The sequence below is a fragment of the Nilaparvata lugens genome, chromosome 4 (assembly GCF_014356525.2).
Source record: "Nilaparvata lugens isolate BPH chromosome 4, ASM1435652v1, whole genome shotgun sequence".
Taxonomy (NCBI): domain Eukaryota; kingdom Metazoa; phylum Arthropoda; class Insecta; order Hemiptera; family Delphacidae; genus Nilaparvata; species Nilaparvata lugens.
The window spans coordinates 14544280-14570083 of record NC_052507.1 but is presented as its reverse complement, the minus strand read 5'-3'; the positions used below and the strand labels follow the sequence as shown (position 1 = coordinate 14570083).

The window sequence follows — 25804 nt, the reverse complement described above, 5'->3', positions numbered from 1 at the left end:
TCATATCTGTGAATTGATTTGATCGGTTTGGTCTTATTTGGAAGAACTTCTTACCAATGTTCAGGTTACTTATTAGCATAAACTATTCTGATTACTGAAAAGTGGATTAATAGAAGTACATCAGCCTCCCAATTTTCCAATAGTAGGCTACTGCACCTGAGATTATAATTTTGCAATATATTATTTTATAATTTTCAATTGAATTTCCAATTTTTCAGATTCCTTTATCAATGAAACGTTGTTTTCCATATGTGTTATGAGTATTCATAGTATTCATTTAAAAGTCCGAGAACGGACTTTAAATATCTCATAATATCTAATATCTCATACACAAAAGTAAATTGATGGTGGGTGTGATTGGGGATTCTACTCAAATTGAAAAAACTACTTTACAATGACTTTTAGAATCTTGCCCGCATCTTGGATCCGCCATATTGAATGCAACTTCATTTTTTAAAATAGGAAAGTGGTCATGCGATAATGATTTCAATAGGGAGTTTCAAGAGAAAGTGAATGGCGGAAACCGCATATCGATATTTCAAATCATTTCGAAGATATTATATGTATATGCATAAGCTATAATCACTTTTAAGACTTAATCACTTTTTATCCTTCATTGTGTAGGATATTGATTCTATCCTGAACTAGAGAATCTTGTGGTTGCTGTTCATTGATTCATCATGATAACAGGTCTAAATAATAATTCTCTGCAACAAAGAACTTCAGTTTGTAGCTATAAATATTGCTTCATGTTATCTTCCAAAAATCGTCTGGAATGGGCTATTTTGTTCCAGTCTAGTGACGGAAATTATGCGTCATGTGAATTATTGTAGACTCAGCTCTCCACTCTGCACTGTTGTAGGCCCCATATACAGTGACAGGTGTGTGCCAATGGAGTGAAGAGAGGTCCTTTCCTTGCCAGCTTTGAGAAATATAGAAGGAGGCAGGTGTGCCATAGAATGATACAAGCGACAGGATGTGCCCTGTACTACGTGAGACGGAAGCCTGGAGCGTGTCTTGGTTTTTGTGTCAATATTGAGGGTCCACTGTTTCACCAGAGAGGAGATCTAAGTATATTTAATCTCTGGTTTCACGTGTACCGTACGCTGTTCACTAAAGAGATGCGGAAAATTATCAAATAATTGTCGCATAATACGCTATGAAGTTCAACAAAATAATAACACTTGTTTTATGTGTGTTTCAAAAATTCTTTGTTCTATCCATTCTCATGTATTCATCAAATCAGCATGATTGGAATATTGGAAACCAGGCCAAATCAAAACTTCCTTTTGCTTTTTTTCTAATAATTATTCTAGATAGACCAGTATAGGAGAAACTAACATAACCATACACACACAAAAATCTATATGAATTTTCAATTTTGAATTCCCCTAAATATTTTTTAATCATCAAAAAACTGTTTTTGAAAGTTCAGGATTCTTATTAGTATCAATCAGTTACAGTACGCTGTTATAATTCTTCATTTTGTAATTTGCTCTTCTCGATTCCTTGAAGCATCTTCGGATTGATTCAGATTCTCATCAGAAAAATATTCACAATATTTAATATTGAATGTATCAATGCATACTATCATTAATCTTTAAAAAAAAATTCCCTCATTATGATCATAAGTTGATACAATCCAAGGAAAACATGCATTTTTCGTTACTACCTCAGAAATATAACAGCTTTAAGCAATTTTAACACCTATTTTAGCAAAAAAGCTATCTTAACAGCTTTCAAATCTCTTTTCACGTACCACTTCCATTACCGTGAAATTTTAATGCACCTTATTAAAAAAAAAACTTCGATAAACATAAATAATAATCTTGACGCTGTGCCATTTCTATTGAATTTAGTTAAATATTTTTTTCTATTGAAAGTACTATCACGGAGTGTAATTTTTAATTTAATTGTCCAATTAGTATGCTGATAAAATTTGTTGATTACATAAATACGCTGATATTTCGATGTATATTTTATCCTTATCAGAAAAATTTAGATGAAGAAGATGTTTCGCAAAGGATCATCATTATTTTTTAGATCATCATCAACCAGAAGACTCCATCATTCTGTCATAAAACACAGCCGCATGCTTATGGCACCGAAGTGCTTAGACATTCAAGTCTTATCGTCATCAAAGTGTAGACCTGAGAGCTGACTGACTACAAAAGCAAAGGCTTTGTGTCGAGGTGATGGTGAAATTATTAGAAGGGAGACGAGGGCGGTGAAAATGCGAAGCGTTAATCGGTGTGCTGGCTGGAGCATTTTGAAATTCCCGCCACGCGCGATAAGACCCCCAACTCTGGAGATAACCTCAACTGGTGACGTTGAAACTGCATTCAGCAGCGGGCGCCGCGCCGCGTGTTGGTCACGTGCTGCAATATTGATCTGCTAGTTCTCCAGACTCCCGCTAGGGTGCGCACGATGGCTCTGACACACCCATCTTTAACCCTCACTGGATCAGTGTGACTGTGACTTATGAAGGATCTCTGCAACAAGCAGTCAGCTGCACAGGGCACACATGATCGACGGATAAACACATGCCCTTACTACTACAGTTTCTAATCTATATTAATTGGTGGCTAAGTGCTCTTGACATTTCAAAGTAAACCTCTCAATTTATTTCTGGATGCATTATGATAACCCTAATTTATGTTGCACTCAAATCCTTTTAGTGCCATGCAGTAACGATTGTAATATTTTTGGACACTTGTTTTTTCAATACATGGATCTCTGTAATGAGTCTGTCAACAGTTGAAAGAGTTGTCATGCTTGTCGAGATAATGATACACTGAGCCAATGAAGGCCGATCCACACAATTCACCAGGGTTTATAAGGGATTGATATTCTTCTAGACCTCACAATAGTCCTACGTACACTTGAAAAATCAAGCCAACATATTCCGAAGAGAACAAATTGAGAGTCATATCAAAGTAGCCTATATTACGAGCCCTATGTAGCCTAGTATTTTCCTTAGAATTATGCACACAGAGGCCCTGTGCTTGTGTTTGGATAATGTTAGGGGTGGAGGTAGGACATGAGTTTACCGACCAGTTTTGAGTGGTTTCCGAGCCACCAGGAAGTAATTGAGCAGCTCGTTAATTTCTGTTGGCAGATCTGGCATCTAGTCATCGAACCGTTAGAACGGCGCTTATCTCAGAGTCTTGATTCGATAAGACGGTATCGCCTACTGCCAGGGCACCCACTCTCCTAATACTGTTTATATATTTAATATCTTGCAATATTAAACTGTTCATTGGATGGATGCTCGTTTCTTCTCTGTGGAAGAATTATATTTTTTTATTGATACCCTACAACAGCCTTCTTTTCTTCGAATCGGCTGAAATTTTAGAAAAAACATAATGATTTATTCTGCATGAAATGTTCTTTCTATGAATATAGAGTAGATAATCTAATTTTCTGTGTTATTGTAAAGGCGATGGCGATGCTGAGGTAGATATTCATGATGAATGAAAACTACTTGATATTGTCATAACCACTGATTTATTAAAACAAATTTGAGATACTAGTTTCGGTTGTTCACCATTATCAATCACTTTACTTTTAAACTGAAAACTTAAACATCAACATCTCATACATCTCCTACTCAGTTTTAGAACCTATTAGAAACTACTTATTTGTATGACCTTCCTGTGTTGTCAAGCATTATCAATATATTTTGAACTGATAGCTTAAACATCGAACAGCAGAATATATTGTGGATGAAGCCCTGCGATTGGATGTTTGTTAACCAATCAAGGTTGAGCTCTCAGTCATTGGCCGAGATTAGACATGCGCAGGTAGATATCCATATCGAATGAAAACGACTTGCTATTGCCAAAACCACTAATTCATTGAAGATAAGAAATTCCACAATTTGAAGTATTAAAAGTATGGGTGAAGCCCTATGATTGGTCATTAACTGTTTACCAATGAAGGTTGAGCTCTACTGTCATTGGTCTAGACTGGATACGCTTAATTATTCAAAATATGGGCTTGAGAACCGTTGAGCAACAAGGAATGAAGACATACAAAGTAACTGACAAAACGAAATGGAGAATATGATAAAATATCCAAACCAGTAAACATGAAAATACAAAATATAACTCTAAACATTATCATTATAATTATTGTAAAATTGTAGGTGTGGCTTGTTTCCGACAATGACAGATCTCAAACTTGATTGTTCAACAACTGACAGCCAATCGTAGGGCTTCATCTACACTATAATAATTATATATTCTGCTGCTCCATATTTAAGCGTTCATCTTATTAATAAAGGTGTAACAAAGAAAAAGGTATCTCAAATTGTTTAGTTTAAATCTGTGGTTTCAATAATTATTTGTAATTCCCTCAAAATGGTTTCTATTCTTCAAGTATCATTTTAGTACTTTGAACAAGTACACTTTGATCAACTGAATCGATAAATCAAATGGGTTATTATCTGAAATAGATATTATTTCAATTCTAACAATATATTATTTGTTTAAAATCAATTTTGATATATTTCTCAATAATTTGGAAATAATATTCATATTTTATAGAAAATGTAAATTCACATTCAACTTTCAATCTAAATTCTTATTAGCATTTATTTGAATTGTCTCACCACCCTTATGTTACAAAGCTATCTGTCCCCAGCTCTGTTTATCGAGAACATGATACTGCCTCGGCCCTACTTATTCTAAATCACAACATAGACTAACTAAACATTCTATCTGATCACACTTATCAGAGTAGAAAAATCCCTCGAAGCTCCAATCAAAAGAAAAAGCCGAACATTATTATCATTTGCATCATCCCACATAAAAAAGAATTACGAGGGAAGAACTGGAGAAACTCTTTCTTTGTATTAAAAACCTTTGACACTTGACACAGTTCCGAATGATGAAGCATGCTATTATCCTCAATGATAAACAGAGTGTGTACCCTAATCACATTTTCAAGGCTCACTCAAATAAATTGAAAATCAACCCTTCCGTTTCCCAGAATTCGTTGCTCCATCTGATCATGAAACGTTGCTCCCACTCCGTTTTCCGAGAAACATTATTTCCTTTCGAGTAATTTCGAGGATGCGTTTACTATTGCAAAGCTCGTTTTTTTCTTTTCTTCCACTTGTTTTCATCCTTTGTCATCAGACCTCTGCTGCGTTCGTGTTCGAATTCATCAGGCATTTTCCCTTCATGTATTGTAAGTATAGCGGATGGTTCAACAGTTCCTTTGTAGGTTACCTTGAGCATACTTTACATTCAGTATGGCTTCCTTTGTTCTCTAATAACACTCTTTCCAGATAACCTTATTGCGCTTTTCTTTCAATTTCAAGTGCCATTTGAGTGGGCTTGATAGGTTTCGACGCTATCATCCGAAAACTTTTCTCTTGATGTTTGCTTCACACAAGGGAGTAAAGTGCGTTCATTGCTTTGGAGAACACCTGCAATAATGTCCAGGAAAACTCTTTATAGCCGAAAAGCTTCTGTTTCTGAATCACCTGATGAGGAAAATAACGTTCTTTGGATGTTTGGTTTATTCCTAGGAGATAAATTTTGTGAATTGAAGAACTACAAGACTTATTACATTACATTTATTACATTCCTTAATCACAACATCAAATTAATGATTGGGAGAGAATCAACAGGATAAACCCAAAACTGTTCCTCTCCCTAATTTTGATAAAAATACTCCAAATGAGGTTATGAGAACACTTTTATAAAGATAACAAAAATTTACTTAACCTATTTCGGACTATGTGTAACCTTATCTAAATTTGGGAGAGGAATATCACAAGGTTACCTTATTTTTTCTCTCCCTATAATTTTCTTATTGTATAAATGATAAAGAATAAATTATAATATAGATCCTATATACTGATAGATAACAGAAGGTCAACCAATATTGAAGCGAAGCTATCCTCATGTCTAAACTTCATAACCAACTATTATACTAGAAATTTAGAGATTGGAAAATTTATCTAGGCTATTCAAGTGTCTTGAATAGTATTTTGGAATAGCATAAGATAGTTTATGTAAAATACAACGTATAGATGTCACTTATAATAATAATAAACCAAGCCGGCTTTTCATTAGAGGTTGGAATTTGAGAATAGCATGCTTATTAATCCAGTTTCAACAATTCCGGATGTTTTCGGATATTATGAACTCTGCCAAATATCAAGGAGTAATAAAATATACATTAAATTGCTTGCTAGATGATGAGGAATGAAATTTACAAAGAGCCATAAAGTTTCGTTTCATTAAATACTGAAAGTTTGCATGATGTAGGTTGAAATTCAACAGAATAAATTCCGGATAATTCGTTCATGTCGTGCTTTCATGTTAAGCGATCGCTCGGTTTTCCATTTGACAAGTTGAAAGGTTTATTCCAAGCTTGTTTCAAACTGGCATTCACTTTTACCTACACTATCCATTACTTGAGGGTTTTCTCGCTAACTTTGCCTTACCAAAATCTTATTCATATGATTCAATCACAGTGTTGAATTCCTATTTTCCATAAGAATTTCCTATATCCAAGGCTTTACGGAAGCACTTGAATCGCTTAGGAAAAAGTGCCCCATTCAATGAATAATGACAATGAGAATAGATCAATAATCAAATTTGAATGATGAAACTTTGAAAATAACAGAAAATATAGTTGTATACTTTAGTATAATGACTGAAATAACGTATTATTAACAATCGGAAATAGATTCAAGATTCTTTATTGCCAGAGCAACTTTACATTGTATAAGCACGTCAAAATAATGAAATATATTAACTTCATCTAAGAAATATAATAAAATATATAAATGAATATAATAAATAGATTCAACTAACAGAAATAATAATATATGTATTAGAGCCGGATTTACAATTTATACGACTGTAAGCCTATAACATTTCTCCAACCGCTCGTTTTTGAGGTTGAATCACAAGCAAACCAATGAGAGGGCAGTGTTTCGTTCACATGGAGAAAGCCAATTGGAACTACGTGAGGTGGGAGAGGAAGAGAGTTTCACCAATCACAAGGTAACCAATAAGAGAGAAGCGATTTCATTGAAAAGGCGAAGTCGTCCTGACAGCCAATAGGAGTTGAGTGGGGTGAAAGAGAATTCAACCAATTAGGCTATCTTAGATTCTTGTATTTTTTCTATTCATTGCATTTAGTCTATGGGTTTTCAGTGTTTTATTGACCTATTATTATCGTTGTAAGTTTATTTAATATTTTCTTCGTTCTATACTTCTCAAATTACCCAAAGATTGATGGAAATGTTTGTTTTTGTTCCATCTACGTTTTAATCAGTTCAAGAAATATGTTAATTTATGTATATTTGTAGATAGGCTTATTTATTTATCTTGTCATTGTGTTCGCTGGGAGTTTGCGCCCATTGAACAGGACTCTCGGGTCACAGGCCTATAATTTGCAAATCCAGCCCCTGAGTATACAATTTCTTTTCTGTTTCCATGCTTTCATGAAATAGGTTATAGACTGTTGTTTTTTCCTTAATTGTATGTATTGTCTATGAATAAATATCCATTTTATTGTTGCACCGTAAGTCGGTAACGTAAACCCAATAATGATATTAAATAAAAAGACTAAGAAATTGTCAAAAACCACATATTTATTGATAGTTAGAAAGACAGGTTTCGGTTGTTACTCGATTTTTCAATCTCTGATAAACTCAACTACACAAAAAGCCAATAATGATAGGTTCATTATTGAAGTTATGATGCATAAAATTTAACGATAATTCAACAACACAGTTCCAGGGGAGATTGTTGATCAATGCAGTCAGGGACGTTATCAACTTCGCTCCATCTAATTTGACAGTTTGAAAGTTAAAAGCTGCAAAGTCAACAATGCTGGTGGCTTGTGAGAGACAGATGTTTGTTTACCTGGGCAAAACACGATTATTGATCGGAGCTGATCAAACATTATGATGTCGGAATAAACAGCTCCTATTACACCTCTGGCTCACAAAAAACTACCATTAAATAGGAATTAATTAATTTGATTTTCGTTCTCAATAGCTCGAAAGTACGATGATCATTTTGATGGAGCAATCAAGCTTGATGTTTTTCAATTATCACCTCTATTTTCATTATTCATCATCATTGATCATCATCACCATAGAAAGATTGAAAACTTGTGACTAGTTGTTTCACAGAAGAGGGGAACATATTATTTCTTCTGTGTTTTTTTATCGACCGAGCAAAGTGAGGTCCAAGATTCAAGTCGACGGTTTGGCATTTCTCTTAATGTTTAAATGTACGAATGTTTGAATGTTCGAATGTTTAAATGCTGCGCATTTACGGCGAAACGTGGTAATAGATTTTCATGAAATTTGACAGGTATGTTCCTTTTTCAATTGCGCGTCGAGTATATAAAAGGTTTTTGGAAATTTTTCATTTCAAGGATAATATAAAAGGAAAAATCTGGTGTGGCTCACTCACATAACTTTCCTTGCCGTTATGAAAATTGATCAACTGACGCTAGTGTTCACGCGCATTTACTATTCAAAGATCTAAGCCAGCTGGTGACAGGGCAATAACGCTGCAGACACAGAAGTCTGCTATCTCTTCATAGTGAATGATTTAATAGAATCAACAGTTGCCAACAGTTTGCTTGTAAGGACCTTAAGTTCCAAATTTCAAGTCATTCCGTTAATTGGGAGATGAGATATCGTGTACACAGACGCACATACACCCATACACTCACACACACACACACACACACACACCACACACACACAACACACACACACACACACACCACACACACACACCACACACACACACACACACACACACACACACACACACACACACACACACACACACCACACACACACACACACACACACACACCACACCACACACACACCACACACACACACACACACACCACACACACACACACACACACACACACACACACACACACACACACACCACACACACACACACACCACACACACACACACCACCACACACACACACACCACACACACACACACACAACACACACACACACACACACACACACACACACACACACCACACACACCACACACACACACACCACACACACACACACAACACACACCACACACCACACACACACCACACACACACACAACACACACACACACAACACACACACACCACACAACACACACACACACACACACACCACACACCCACACACACACACACAACACACACACACACACACACACACCACACACACACACCACACCACACACACCACACACACACACACACACACCACACACACACACACACACACACACACACACACACACACACACACACACACACACCACACACCACACACACCACACACACACCACACACACACACACACACATACATACATACCAATACCCAAAAACCACTTTTTTGGACTCAGGGGACCTTGAAACGTATAGAAATTTGGGAATTGGGGTACCTTAATTTTTTTCGACAAGCAATACTTTCCTTACTTATGTTAATAGGGCAAGGAAAGTAAAAAGGAGCCTACTTCATACACCAATATTAGAGTAAAAACCAGACTATAGAATTATTCATCATAAATCAGCAAACAAGTGATTACACAGATGTGTGGAGAAGCCAGTCTATTGCTGTATTTCCATAAGGTCTATAGTTTCAAACAGGAACTTGTGGATGAAAATACTGCGTGAGGTCTACTGTTCACAGAACTTCTAGTGTATGTATTGTCTTTCTTATTACACAATCTCCATTAAATTCAGGAAATAGTGTAAAGCCGTGTTTACACCAGAGTTGTCAACTGAGTTTCCAATAATAATGATTATCATAGGACAAATTTTGTTGACGACTTTGGTGTAAACGCAGTTTTAGAGTATTTGTGATTTTAATCACTACAAACAAACCTATTTGCATTGCTATAGTGTATCTACCTTTTAGTTTTACTAACTTTTAGTCATTAATTATAACTGGCTGTTTCTGCAGCCAATTATTTGTCTTTCTGCCTATAATATCAACATTTACTCATATCTTTTTTTCAATCTGTATTTTTCTCAATTTAGTTTAATATACTATCAATTTTCATAATTTAGTTTATCGATTTAAAATTCAGCGAATTACGCCAGGCTCTCACAAACACAGGCTTTTGCCTACATGTGAGTCTCTCATAACGTAAGGGTATATATAAATGTACTGTAACTGTACTGTATTATTTGTAAATTGTGAGAATAAAAATTTGATTTGATTTGATTTTATTTTTCAATCTTCTGTTACCCAAAATTATTGTTTGATGACAGATTCAGGGTATCAACAATAACCAGTTGTAACTTCTCAAATCTTTGAATCCCACAAAGCATAGTAAAGAATTTTCCCCTGTTGAGAAAAACGCACACAACAGCAGACAGACGGAAAAAATGAAAAATCTGCATGCAGACGTGACCGACGGATCTCTTTGTGCCTTACAACATTCGGGAAGGGATTTTTCCTCCGCCTGTTTGCATTCGTCCGTCTGTTGCTGTGTGCGTTTGCTTTTATGCAGACGAAATGCAATTTCAATTCAATTCTCTATCAATACATGACCATTGATGAATTATCTTGTACTGGATAGATTTCGTCATAGTGAAATTTTAAACACTCAAGTTCACACTAATTACACTTATTCCAAGATGGAGATAATTGATTTGATGATGATGATGATGATGATGATGATGATGATGACAAGATATAATGTTGTATCTACATGAATAACAACAGTGCGTTCAATGTATAACCTTCACCAGGTTGAAGATGACAATATTGTTTTTCTGCGTTAGCCATTTGATAGCGACAAGCTCACGTGTTGAGCGTTGAGCGGCAAAAGGGGTCCTTGTGTCAATAATTGTGTTGATTGCAAGAAGCCGAGCCACTCAGCGACGGCTAATAGGAAAGATGGAACAATCGGCCTCATCCGCTATTATTATTACTCCTGCAAATTATGCACTCGCCACTCGCCAACGTACACTCGAGCCGAAAGCTGCATCCTGTAAGGGTGGAGGAGGAAGGCAACTGCTTTACTCCTCTGAGGAGGAGGCCGGAAGTGTCACCCTCCCAGATGAGGGAGCTGCCTCCTAATTCAGCTTGGTGCAGATTCTTTGTTCAATTATAACGGTTTACAGTTTTAGCAAATTATGTCGTCTTAGGGCCGTTTGCACAGTATCAGTTGAAACTAATTTTCATTTTAAACTGGATTAAATCCATATCAAGTCTCGTTACTTATAAAGTGGTTCATTTTTAGTTGAAGCCACCAGCTGATTGAATTCAGTTTAAGCTTTGACTGTGCAAACGGCCGTTATACGCGCCGCGAACATGAGAAATTAACTTTTAATCAGTTGATGCCAAGCTTTTTATATCTGTATCTTACCGTTTCTGTAAAAATACAGATATAGTCATCTGATTAAAAGTGAATTGTTCATGTTCGCGGCGCGTATATCTGTACGCACCTTAAGAGTCATGTTTGGTTTGCTGGCAGCCTATGGAAAACGGCCTGGAATATTAGAAATACAGTATACACTTGGTGTAGATGAGTGGAATTTAGTTATACAATATTTCTATATTAGCATTTCTTAGATGATCATTTCCACTTTAGTTATCCAATATTAAGGGTTGTGTGGCAGAGAGGACCTAGGGTCCTAACTCCACCAATAAAGGCAATTGTTCAATTCAATTACCTTTTCCTAGATGATTATTTCCACCTTTTCTGTAATCCAAGAAAAATTTATTTATTAAAAACAAATATTTCAACTTATAATCTAGCTCAGTTTATTTCCATCTCATGAGATCATAATCTCCCCAGACCTGGTTTCATGAGAATAGGAAATAATATTGTTCTAAATTAATGCTTTTCCATAAATCAAAAAGATTTTTGAAAATGTATTAAATACAAATATTTCAACTTATAATCTAACTCAGTTTATTGACGTGACAACGTCTTATAAATTGGTTTGCCGGGTGACACTTCAAGAAACTGCGTTACGTTCCCACGTTATGCGCTCACAATGAGAGCGAGTGAGAGCGTTCGTTTCGGTTCACGGTCGTCTGGAAAGAGCACGAATAGGAGCAGTGGCTAGCAAAACGCAGCAGCAGCCCAAAGGCATTCACCTGGAGAGAGAGTGAAACGGAGCAATCTCCTGCGACTGCGCCACTACTTAGTGAATAGGTTATGTGAAAAAGTATAAGTGAATAGGTTATGTTGTAGTAATCACAATGTTGTGGTAGTTTTCAATCATAAAAGTAGTATAAATAGTTTCTCAGCCAATAATAATTTGTTTAACTTGAAAAAATGAGCGCGACTTGCTATGTAAAAATTGAATCGAGCACAGTTAGCCCGCCTAAGAGCGAGAGAGACAGAGTGATTTTGTTGAGGATGTGTGAAGGTATCAAGGTAAGAATAAAATTTTGTTAATATGAAATTCAGTGCGAGATTCTTTGTATAAATTAATGTTTTAAATATAATTCTTTGTATAAATAAATGTTTTAAATTGTTACTATTATTTCATCCTTCTTCCTACTATAGGAATGAATATTCACATTAAAATTATTCTACCACTCAAAGTCGTTGTCACGTAAAGCTTTCGCCCGTATACCAACTTTACAGGCAACCATGCAATTTTTTTCCATCTCATGAGATCATAATCCTTTCAGACCTGGTTTCATGAAAATAGGAAATAATTGTTCTAAATGCTTTTCCATAAATTGGAAAGTATTGTATATTGGAAGCTCATAATTACAGAACATATATCATTTTCGTTAATCAACTCTCAGGGGCTGTTCTATTTTTGAAATTCTTAATTCATGTTATTCAATTCAATTTATTTCACCAAAAACACAAAACAATACAAACATGTGACAATTGGAAAAAAACAATTATCATTCTAAATATCTATATCAACTACAGTATCTGTAAAATACGGCTGGAGGTGAAGAACGGGGTGAAGAACTATAGGGTGAAAATTTTCAGCGAAAATGGTATAAATTTATTGAATAGGTCGTAGTGTTATTCACATAGTGCTTTTCCTGTATTACAGGATTGCAGGTATTTGAGGGGATATCGTACCATAGAGAAACAATAGCGTAAGTAGATATCCCATGGTATAGGACGTTTATGTCGCAACTTTTACTGTTATCTCAAGCTGATAGTCCACGTAGTTCTTTCCTGTGAAGCTTTATGACGCTGTTAGTCTCTCATATTGTGCCGTTCATACACTCTTGCCCGGCCAAAACAGTAAAAATCGACAATAATCGACAGTAATCGGCTTGAGATAACAGTAAAAGTTGCAACATAAACGTCCTATAGCATGGGATATCTACTTACGCTATTGTTTCCCTATGATTGTACTTCAATGATTTATGAAACATGTCTCAGAAGTTCCCTTTCAAAGCTGTGAGAAGATCAGGTGAAGGTTCAGGATAAACTTGAACTCCTCTTTAAATCACCTTGATCGAAGCCAAGGTCTGCTAAGCCGTGGCCTTGACTCAGTTCAGTCTGCGTGTTGACTTTGATTGGCTTCAATTTCGTTCGCCAGCTGTCAATCATTGGGGGTGAGGTGGTCAGGACTCACAATGGATGGCCTCCTTCTTGGCGTGCCACGAGAAAACACAAGCTTGAGAAAAAACACAAACGCGTGCAAGAAAAAGGCGAAAGAATTTTCCGCTTTTCCGGAACTCATTTCGCTGAAGAGCCAGCCGGAAAAGAGGTGGGAGGGGTTGGTAAAGGAGGGTTTCCCCACCCTATCAATTCTAGTATAGTATTCCCCGTTCAGCTACTGTATTTGCAAATAAAAATCGCAAAACCATCCATCAGTGACAGGAAAATGGGAAAACTCTCTCCTTCCCCATTTCTCTCCTCTACTCCCCACCCCTCCACTCCTCTCCACCTCATCTCTCTTCACTCGCCAACCATCTGTCGATAATATCGGCTATTCAAATTCATTCATCAGTGTTATTCGTTCTTGTACGGTGTGTCTCGATAGGAAATTCAATTTCCCATCATTTTCCATCGATACCATTCAGCAGGAACGCATCAATGAAGTAGTCATCGTGTCTTTTTTCGTGGTTTGAGGCCATCTCATTCGTTCTGATAGCAGCTCATGACCATTAGAAATATCCCATAAAACAGTATATGACTTGGAAATGCTATCTACATTTTTCATAGTTCAAACTGCCTCTGTGTTAATGAATACCCATCATGTGAATTCATGCACTGGTTCTGAGGCTATTATTCCTTGAGTAAAGGTATAATCGTTCATCATAACAGTTCATTCATCATGTCGGTGGGTAGATAATATTTATGAGTTCTTGAATGTAGAAATAAGTCAGGTTGAATTCCAAAAAATAAAAATAAAGAAAGAAAATAAATGTCACCTAAAGTTTTTTCATCCTTCTTGAAATACTTCCAAACTTGACCACAATAAATCAATAATCTACTTTTCCTTAACATTACATTTATACAGGCGTGTGTCAAGGTACTGGGCTTCATTTGCGTCTTGTCCCTTGGAAAAATTAAAATTTTCACATTTCAATTGACATGCTTGAAATTCCATAATTCTACTCAAGTTCAACTAATACTCATGGGAAATATATTAATAATGTTATAATGTACTATAGAAAATCCACTGATTTTGAACTAAGAAATAGTGAATCCCATTGTCATAACACTCGATCAGGAAGATTAATTGTTCAAAGACAACTTTGAAATCTTTAAAAAGAGGACAACTTACATGGGTGATAGATACTTTGGCATGCTGCCCAGTAATTTGAAGTCTATAGAAAATATAAGATTTTTAAAGCTCATCTGAAGGACTATCTGGTAGGAATGTCTTTGACTCTTTGTACACCTTTCAGGAATTTGTTCAGGAGTAATTTTATGTGATTTCGACATTGACTGTATTTGTGTGTTGGTTTGTTGTTTTAATTTTCCCTGTTTAATATTATGACAACATGTGTAATGTGACAATATTCAATGTAATTGTACATTTGATCAATAAATAAGATTGCTTGATTGATACCGTCCTAATAATTGAATCTCAGTAATATTGAGTGGAATAGAATGCCACTTCAAGTCGAAAACTATAGACCTACTAGAAAAAGAGATGTAGAAGGCCAAGAAAGAGATGGGTACCGGAACAGGTTGATTAATATACCTAACCCCTGAAGTGAAGATGATGTATTATTGAGCTCTTTTTGCTGCTCAATTATTTATTATTTGTCATTTATATATTTTGGATTTCTCTAAAAATCTAGCTTGAATTCTTACTGTTGCTTGTGGCTTGATTTTATTATTATCATCAATTTAAAGTTTTGTTATCACCCCCATTTCACCCCCATTATACTTGAATGCGGTGGAAATTCCAACGAAATGAGCTATATATCTCACTCATGGAACATTTCTGTAGAGAAAGTGGTGGTGTAGTTTCGTTGAGAATGGTCAACAAGCGGACGATATTGACCCATCATCTAGAATGTTATTCAGCAAACGAACGGCCCCCCAGAGACAAATTGGTGGGGTCCAAGGACATAATGATGAAAGGACGCCGTCATCCGCTTTCAATGTCGCCAGGAAGGCAAGAAGAGACGTGGGACGCTACTTATGTGCCACCTCTTCTTCTTCTTCTAATTCAAGACAATAGCTCCTAATCGGGGGAACTGCCTTTTGCTTTCCACCCTAGAAAGAAATGCGACTCTGTTACTTCCAAATGAATGGATGGGTTGAAGCATTTCAAGTGGAGGATAATTGTGCAACGTTGAGTGCTATCTCCACGTTCACACTGATTTATTGTTATTTACTGCATCGGGACACTTGGAAAGTGCAGTGATAAATTGTGTGGACGTTGTTGCAAGAGTAATGCCTTGCTTATAATTAACTTTGTCTAACTATATGAAGTGAGAAATAATTACTAGATTTGTTTCTTTTGATGTTATTGCTACAAACTAATCTATGTTTTGTCTGTTACAAACAAACCCCCTTAAATCATCACAGTGTTATCCACTGACATCCACTAAATCAAAATCCGTGTTGTCCTTCATTCATTTTTCTTTGCCTGTACTTTATAGTTATTCAAATTCTACGATTAATTAAGCAGACGAAAAGGTTCCTTCAAAAAACTTGCCAAAATTCAGGTTGAAGTTTCGAGGAATTATATGGATTTGATATTTTTTCCATCACTCAAATTAATTCATCAATATTTTCTGTTCATGATTATGTTTTCCAATACTCTTGGCAGAATTTGGTTAAAATAATTTTATTGTTGCAATTTAATATGATATTTTTATGAATGTGGTTGTATTATTTTTGAACAATTATTGCTTGGCCTATCATTCTCACCTCATCACTTCATGGATTTTTATAAATGATGTGCTTGCTTTATTTTTAAATAATTTTCTCTCCCATCATTCTCAACAATATTACTCCGTGTATCCTAGTATTCCTTGGGGTGCCCACAGGGGGGATGGGTGATTCAATAACAATTTGGGAGGGGGCGAATTTTATTATTTGTGCCTTATTTGTGGGCGGCTAGTACTAGATTTGAGATATTTAAGGGGGCACCCCTGCAATCTCGTCACGTATAGCCCCACCACACCTTGGTCAAACTTGCAGTAATGTTGTAATTATTTTTGAAGAATTATCCTACTGTCGTATCAACTCTTTTCAACATCATGTATCCTACAGTGTTGGTCTCACAAGTTGATCCCTGGACCAATTCACCCCTGCCACAGCATTAAGACGCTACTAATCTACTATGCATAGCAATAGCATTTGATCAAGCAGTGAGTTCTTGTTTGCTATTTGAGTGAACAGAATAGCAAGCCGTAATTTTATAATTAGGAACTCAGCAGTCAGTCATGCGTAGTTGGCTTATTTCAACTTCCACCCGTCCCCACACTGACAAACTAGGGTTGAAAATAGGATCTTCTTACATAGAGAAAAGATAGCAAAAGAAGATACTCATGGTGTGGGTTTTTTTATGTTCCAAATTTCAAGCTATTTTTTTAACTCAAGCCAATTACTTTTGAGTTCTGTCCATCATTACTGTTGGCTGGCACAGTATGAGAGACTACCACATATAGTGAGGTCCACGTTATAATGACAGTATTTGTTCAACTTTGGTTTTGCTATCCTTGTCTATCATTCGACAAAGCCGGTGGTACTATCCTTTTCTCGGTCCACAACGATACCAATTATGTTTTTGACAGTGTAGAAATATAATTAATTAATGCAGAGAATCGACATCGCTATTCTCCTATCTTTATCCACTGTCATTATAACGTGGACCTCACTATACCAGCGTCACATAGCTTCATGAAAAGAATTACTAGGACTATCAGTCTGAATTAAAAATTTGGAACATAAATAACATGGGCTATCTTCTCATGCTATCTTATCTCTATGCTTCTTATCAGACCACGTTTGTGGAACCATGCCCAAACAATGTGCACAATTGTAGTTTTGTTATTCCTCTGTGTTTTTTTGTAATTTTTCTATGAAATTCTACATTAATTTGCCTCCACTTCTCTACAATAACTGAACTATTTTTTGGTGTGTTTGGGACCATGTATTCCAGTATTCATAATAACTGAACTATTGTTTGGTGTGTTTAGGACCATGTATTCCAGTACCACGGACAGAAGATGGGTTCGCTGGAGCCGCATGTGTTCGCGCTGGCCGAGGCGGCCTACAAGAGTCTGCAGACGCAGGACCAGAACCAGTCGTGTGTCATCTCGGGCGAGAGCGGAGCAGGCAAGACTGAGACCACCAAGTTCATACTGCAGTACCTCTGCTCGGTGACAAGCAACGTCAGCACCTGGGTTGAGCAGCAGATTTTGGAGGCCAACACCATACTCGAAGCTTTTGGTCAGTTTTCATAAAAAATTAATTATTGTATTATATAATATTGAGAGAATTGTTGTAATAGAAGGATAAATGGAGGATTTTATAGTGATAAATAGAATATGGATAATTATTATTTAACGAAAATCCTAAATATTATGAATATTAGAATATGGATATTGGAAAACCTCTGAAGAGATTGTAAATGAAGTAGGTATATCCTTTCAAACCTTAAGAAGAAGAAAAAAGAAGAAAAAAATGTTGAGAAGTGCAAGCCGCGGTTTCTAGGACACTTATTAAATCTAAATCTAATAGGTTCAATAAATGATCCGTTAGATTTATTACGTGTCCTTAAAGAGTGATTTAATTGAACATAGATTATTGTATTCCTATAATTGATGAAGGGCTTAAAAACGTTGATCTTAGCACTACCTCCGTAAACAAAGCCATAGTGCATGGCAGTTGGTTGATGGTAACGTCAGCATAGGTAGGGCTCCTATCCTTCACCAATAGCTGAAATCAACAAATCTTTATTGGTCTAGGAGCTCTATCTGTGCTGACGTCACCAGAATGCACTATGGCTTTGTTTACGGAGGTAGTGTGAGGTAGTCGGTTTCTGAATGGAAATAAAAATTGCTTTAATAAATGAAATTTTATTCAAGTGTACAGTCAAAATGATGACATGAATTGTTTTGTCGATTCTAATACAAATGTTCATGTACAATGCTACAGACCATGTACTTCACGTTCCATAAATCGTCCAGCATTAGATAGTGAGACGTCGTAATATGTAACTTACTCAAGTACTTGATACGCCAGATCTGTTTGTAAGTCAATACAAGAATAAAAGTATCTGATATTGAAAAATGAGTCACTTATTCATGATAATTGTCTGATTTAACAATAACAATGATATTAATGAAAAAAATTGTGTTAATCTATATGGAATGGAATCATCAAGTTTTGATAATCACATTTTGAATGAACATGAATGTATAAAAAATGAGCATTTTACCATTTGTCCTAGGTCGCCTACTATTATGCTATTTAGCAAGACTTCATGTAAACTGACGAATTTCCATCAAACTTAAATAAGAATCTTTTTGTGTATTTTATTCTACATAGGTATCTATATTATTTATAGAAAAAATATATTTTTAATTAAGTTCAGAGTCTTGAAGTAGGGATAGAAAAGCTTGAGCAAATCCAATCTAGATTTTTTTTGGAATTATGGAATTTTCAAATAAGTTGTAGAATGAAGTACAGTATGCTTTGATTTTTCGATTATTTTGAATTATACATCATAGTTTGTCACTAAAGCATTGAAGTAGCATAGCCTTGTTTTCAACATATAAATATTTTTTCTCATTTTGTTTCACAGGGAACGCAAAGACTGTTAGGAATGATAACTCTAGTCGTTTTGGGAAGTTTATGCAAGTGTGCTTTGATAGTAAATGGATGATAAAAGGCTGTATTATACAAGACTACCTCCTAGAACAATCCCGGATAACATTTCAGAGTAAGGGCGAAAGAAATTACCATGTATTCTATCAGCTGGTTGAAGGAGCAAAGGTTAGTACGGTTTATATGATACCAATAATATAGAATTATTTCTAGATTTAATTCTAAATAAATTCTATAAATTAATAAAAACATATTCTTCCAAGAATTTGTAAAATTGGTCTATATATTTTTTTCATCATCTTCATTTATATTTCTCAAAGGAGCTTTTCATGACAGTGGGTGGGTTTTGATCAAAGACTTGGTGGTCTGAAATGCTTGCGACTAAGAACATTAATTATTCATAAAACGTGACATTTAGACATTATGAACAAGCATAAAACTCGAAATTCGTTTGAAATACTCTACTTTTTGAGTAATTCAATCCTTTTCAGCTTAAAGTGCTTGCTGCCTCCCAACTCCCAAGTACCTACATCGTCACTTGAAGAGCATCTAAAGTGCTTTAATTAAACAGGCTGACTCCAGGGTCATCATTCTTGAGGCTGTGCAAAGGCTAAAAATAAACTTTTTACTCGTTATATTTTTCAAAGTTTTTCGATTTGTATATCATCAAGCTATCAAAATGAAAAAAAATTCAGGAAAACATTTTTTTTCTGATCATTACTTTTTGAGATATGAGCGCCTAAAGTTTAAAATTTTTGGAACAGAACATTTCAAATTCGGTAAGATATGAATCCATGAGATTTAGAGGATAGATTCTTGAATCATGATCTTCATGATTCTTCTTTGTTGATCTAGTAAAACAAAAAGTTTCTAAAAATATCAATTTTTAAGATAGTTATTCGATTTACCAAAAATAACTTTTAGTTGAGTTATATTTACTAAAATAACTTTTAGTTGAGTTATTTTTAGTAAATTTAACTTTTTCAAAAATTGATATTTTCTAAAAATTTCTCTTTACTAGATCAACAATACCATGAATCAATTTTTGAAAAAGTTAAATTTACTAAAAATAACTCAACTAAAAGTTATTTTAGTAAATATAACTCAACTAAAAGTTATTTATATCTTACCGAATTTGAAATGTTCTGTCCCAAAGATTCAAACTTCAGGCGCTCATATCTCAAAAAGTAATCATCAGAAAAAAATGTTCTCCTGAGGATATATGTTAATAATTATACTATGTAGAGGTGCTTATGTAAAAAAAGTGTTAATGAATCAATAAACTAAGCAAGGCTACGTCTATTACGTGCTTGAAATTTTTAGAAACGTCTGATTAATATTACAGTTTTATAGAGAGCACTTACTTGATCTTATTATCCCTAAGGGTCAAAACTTTCTTGTAGAATCAAACATTGAACTAATATTAAATTATGGTAGGCCCTAAGTATAATTATAATATTGAATAATTGTCACCTCTTATGAAATTTTTCAAAAAATTTCATAAATTTAAAAAAAAAGACCTTGAAGTGCAGGCCTATTCGTAAGTAAATGACATGTTTTCTTCAAATTCAAATTATTTATTTGCATTTTCATTCGTTTAAAATATTAATTACAACATGTAAAGAATTTCTGCATTGTCGGCATATGCATTTCTATTACATAATCACAAATAATTCATAAAATACATAATAATAATAATAAGACACCATTTTAGTTTAGTAACTATTATAAGGCTACAAGGTTTTTGAATCCAATCAATTGTAAAAGTCTGCCAGTGGGCTGAAACCAAATTTTATTACTACACATATACATCTGTGTTTTTACATTAACATCACTTGAAGTGAAGTAGTACTGTATCACAGCAATAATTTCCCCGATAAATTTGTTTCAGAAACATAACAAAGTCCTTTCTATAATGATGATCTATAGTGACAGTGATGTCTGCTTATTGGATATAATACAGTATATGCTTATTGGATTACTGTACCCCTGTATGATTATCACTATATAATGATAAATACAGAAAACACGATTAAACTTACAGATTTCAGGATATTTCTGTGTTCCCTTTTTCAGCGGGTGTTACTTTCACTTTATATGTATTTGATTATTTATTGTGTAATGTTTTCTTGCGTTTCACAGGGGAACAAAGAGCTGGTGGAACTGTACAAATTAAAACCTCCAGAATTCTTCAACTACCTCAACCAATCCGGCTGTATTCGTATTGATGGTGTCAGTGATGCTAGAAAATTCGATGCCCTGAGGCTGGCCTTCAACGTGCTCAGGATACCATTGTCCATGTGCGATGGAATATTCAGCGTTCTATCAGCGATACTGTGGCTGGGAAATACGACATTCGAGGTGAATTTTCCAATAATCAAGTTTTCGTCACTCATTTATTATTTAATATAGCATTTTATTTATTTATTTATTTTTAACAATGCACAAATCAAACACATGATTAGAAAAGGACCAACAGGCATAGCCCAAAACTGTTCCCTTTCCAAATTTTGATAGTATAGTAAGTCAATGTCTAAAAGGTAGGTTATGTTGCTTCACATTGAATAAAATTCCGAGTCCAGAAATATACAAACCAAAATTTAGAATTTAATTAGATTGAAAACCAAACCACTAATTCCATTTGAATTAGTGTTAGCCATCTTGATACTTCAAACTTCAATACCGGTACATCTTGATACATATAATAAAAAATTCCCAACTGGTCGAAATCTTGAAACTCTAGCATGTAGAGTTCTCTTATAAAGAGTTTTTGAGTGTTTCACTGCGGAGAAACTTTTCGACCACTCTGTATAACAACTTACTTTGTATAAAAATATTTATTTTGTAGAAATGAATGAAACTTGCTAGTTCTCAACCGATCAAATTAATTGAATTAATAATCGATTAATGAGAATTGAAATTTTGAGGACCTATTTTTATGGACATGTTATTATATATTATAAAAATTTGAGAACAGAATAGTTTTGAGCTAAGACTGTTGTTCTTTCCTGATCATATTAATATGATTTGTAATTGTATCAACAAATAAATAAATAAAATATGCAATTTTCCCAATCTATTTGCAAGTGAAATGAATATGTGACTTTTCAATTTCTCTTGACATCTCATCACGCAGCCATCTGTGATTGCAAGCGCTTTACTTGGAAGAAATTCCACTTGAAGTTTGATAAATCACTGCTTGTCTATAGTATATCTGAAAAACACTTCAGTTATTGACCAGTGAGTTTAGGGACACTGCATGTTCATTCTGATATTCATAAATATTAACTGTCACAAAGTGAATTTTTGTGACGGATGGAGAGCCGTCGTCCAGCGTAAAATTAGCGAAATTATTTTATTCTAGAATAGGAATAGGATCGACTGCCGGATATATTTTGTTAGATTTGTAGTTGTGTATATGCATTATCACCATCGCTGGCAACCCTATGAATCATCAGCAGCGGATTCATCATTTAACCAGATATTTCCAGATCTTGTTTACCACTCTGAGCGTTCTCGTATTTAGTATTGCAGCAGCAGCAGCCGTATCATCAAAACGATAAGCGGCTACCGAGTCGGGTTGGTATCATTCTTCTTGTAATTTCTGGTGAGAAATATTGTTTACCGGCCTGATTTAGTGTAGCAATTAGTATCATTGTCATCATTAGCTGCACCCTTAGCATCAGCACTAGTGGATTCAAACCCTGTCACATGACCAGTGGCGTGATCGTCTTTTCAGACTCCCATTGGTCGGGAATCTCTTTTCCCCCGGCCTCCTAATTTTCAGCGACCCGGTGCAGCTTCAAGAAGACCAGAGAGAAGCAGTTGTTCGGTGAACGGGTTTGTGTACGGCTGCGTTCCGAGCGGCGCTCCTAATAGTGGTGTACTAGAGGGTTAATATTCTATTCTGTATTTTAGTGAATGGAATATTGTATGTCGAATTGCCGACTGTATTTGAAGGTGGATTTTCCTGGGGGATTCTCTGTCCTTGTAGGTTTCATTTAGGGCAGTTGTTCGGTGGTTGAGCGTGAGATCGGGTCGCGAATCTCCTCTCCTTACGACGTTCCCGATACTAATTATTATTCTATTTTGTGTTAACATAGAATATTGTAGGCCGAGTTCCGGGCAACTCGAAGATAGAACTTCCTGGGGGATTTTCTTTCTTGTCGGTTATTTTTCCTAAATTCGTATCACTGGGGGTGAACGAGTTATCCTTGGTTTTGAAACCTGTAAGGGATCTCAAGTTTGTGCTACAAATAGTTGAGTGGGAAATTTAGCTAGGCTCTTATAGCGGATTATTTTTGAGTACTTAATTTATAAGCCTCGACTCTGTCGCTTCACGACGTTTTTAATTATAATACGGGAAGTGGGAATCGGTTCGCTATTCTCCGTATCAGTATCCACGTCGATTCAGGTAATTGTATGTCAGGACTGGTAGTCCGTATATTTTCCTTCTCTGTAGTAAGGTGGCCTTTAGTTTAAAGAGTAATTTTTCTCCATTGAATTTTTATTCTTGTAGGGAAATCCCTGTCCTTTTTAAGAATAGTTTTTCTCAATTAATTTTTATTCTTGTGGGAAAATCCCTGTTCCTTTTGAGAAGAATTTTCTCGATTAATTTTTATCCTTGTAGAGAGATTATTATCATTTATGGTAAATTTTCCTTGCTTAGTTTTCATACTATAGAGTGGCCCTGTATTTTAAATTCGCTTAGCAGTTTCTGACTTGCTGTAATTCCAAGTAGGAAAAGTCCAATCCTTTTCCTAGAGAACTCAGGTGCAGCTTGAGTTCGTCCTTGTCGAAGTTTCTAGACTGCGACGTCCATTCTCTTTCTTTCTCTTCACTTTCCCTTTACTAAAGTCCTTCTAGCTCTCAGGTACAGCTTGAGGACTTCCTCGCCGAAGTTTTTAGACTGCGGCATCCTTTCTCTTTCTTTCTCTTAATTCTTCCTGTGTTAAAATCCTTCCTGATCTCAGTTCCAGATTCGAGATCGTCCTAGTCGCGGGTTCTCAGACCCGCGAATCCTTTCTAAAATTCTTAGAAACCTGTCTTCCTTAATAGCAAATATTATTTGCTGGCTTTACCTGTGGAAAATTCACGAATTTTCCCGTGATCTCAGTTGCAAATTAGAGATCGATCTTTTGGTAGTCCTTAGACTGGCAATTACTTGGAAAAGTCTATTGAAATCTTTTCCTGAATTAGGAGTCTCTGACTCGATATTTTCCTTGTGGAAAATCCTGGAAGAATCCTTTCCTACCCTGACAACGACAGACTGTTGTCTTCCCGATATTATTCTACAGACTGTGTCTGTGAAAAATCTTTTCTATCCTCTCACAATAGTCGACATACTGACTACTAATTTAAAAGCGTTTCGGACGATTGAGAGCGATTCCCATACCCTTAAGGGCAGTCACAGATTGGCCCTTAATAACCGGCGCGCAGTCACCAGATTAGCGCGGAAATCCTGTTTAGCAGTTTCAGAATTGCTGAAAATCCTTTCGCAGCCGCAGGCTCGCGATTCAGAAATCCGACACCCGAAACCTCATCCTCCAAACTTTAATTATCATAAAATTGAAATAGATATACTATGTTTAGCTAGCAGGTCCAGCCTGCTAAGAGCTAGAGCGCAATTCTCAGATTGCGGATTATTGAGCAGATATTTATTTGCTGTAGAGAATAATAACCTTATTGATTCTCTGTTCCCTATACCCTATACCGTATACCTCATACCCTGCACCCTATTCTCTATAGCTTACACCCTATACCGTGCCCTATTTAACCACATCTCAAATACTACTAACAACTCCATAGTTCCGCCATACCGTTACTCCATAGCCCTCACCTTAAACCCCATAGAAAAACCACATCCCGGGCTTGCAGGTACAGCTTGCTCGCCGTCAATTCGCAGTTGGTTCAGATTGCGTACTACCTTTATAAATAGAATTATTGGTAGGGATCTGATAGTCAGACCCGTCTCCTTGTATAGGGTTATCTTAATCTCCCTTAACACCCACCCTGTATTCCAAAGGCCGAGGGCCGAATCAGCCAGCAACGGCACGGACAAACACTCTTCCCCTGAAATTAAAAATCTCGCGAAAGAAGCAGAGGGTAAAGAATCAGGATAGAGGGAGAAGTGTAGGTCCGGTAACTCCACCTGTCAGTACGGCTACTGACCCCGACCCATATCCGACTGTAGCTAGTCCGCGTTGTAGCAATACTTCGCAATTATTAGGAAACCTAGAGGGTGGAATAGGACATGCTAATATAACAAATCGCTTCCAATATTGAATGAATTTTTGATGAAAAAAAAAATCAATCAACTCAACTAAAAGTATCATCTTCTTAAAATTAATGTTTAATATAACAATTAATTAGAGAAGTGAGTTGTCCTAGAGGTTAACGCACATAGAAACAAACATGCATGTGTGGACAGTCAGATGAAAAGTCAAACAAACGTCAGTCATACTCAGACAGACGGACGTGTGTGTGGGTTGCAACATTCGATAATCCTGAAGAGGGATTTTCCTTCATTTGTTTG

The 25804-nt window shown here is 35.8% G+C and overlaps 1 protein-coding gene across 1 annotated transcript in view; it reads left to right on the top strand.

Annotated features, from left to right (window-relative positions):
* LOC111046108 (myosin-VIIa) overlaps window positions 1-25804 on the top strand; it is a 154900-nt gene that overhangs the window by 84374 nt on the left and 44722 nt on the right. The window contains exons 4-6 of the mRNA XM_039425684.1: window positions 17637-17889; window positions 19247-19437; window positions 21412-21630. Of these exons, the coding sequence (XP_039281618.1) occupies window positions 17637-17889; window positions 19247-19437; window positions 21412-21630 (663 nt within the window). The remainder of the gene's footprint in view (window positions 1-17636; window positions 17890-19246; window positions 19438-21411; window positions 21631-25804) is intronic.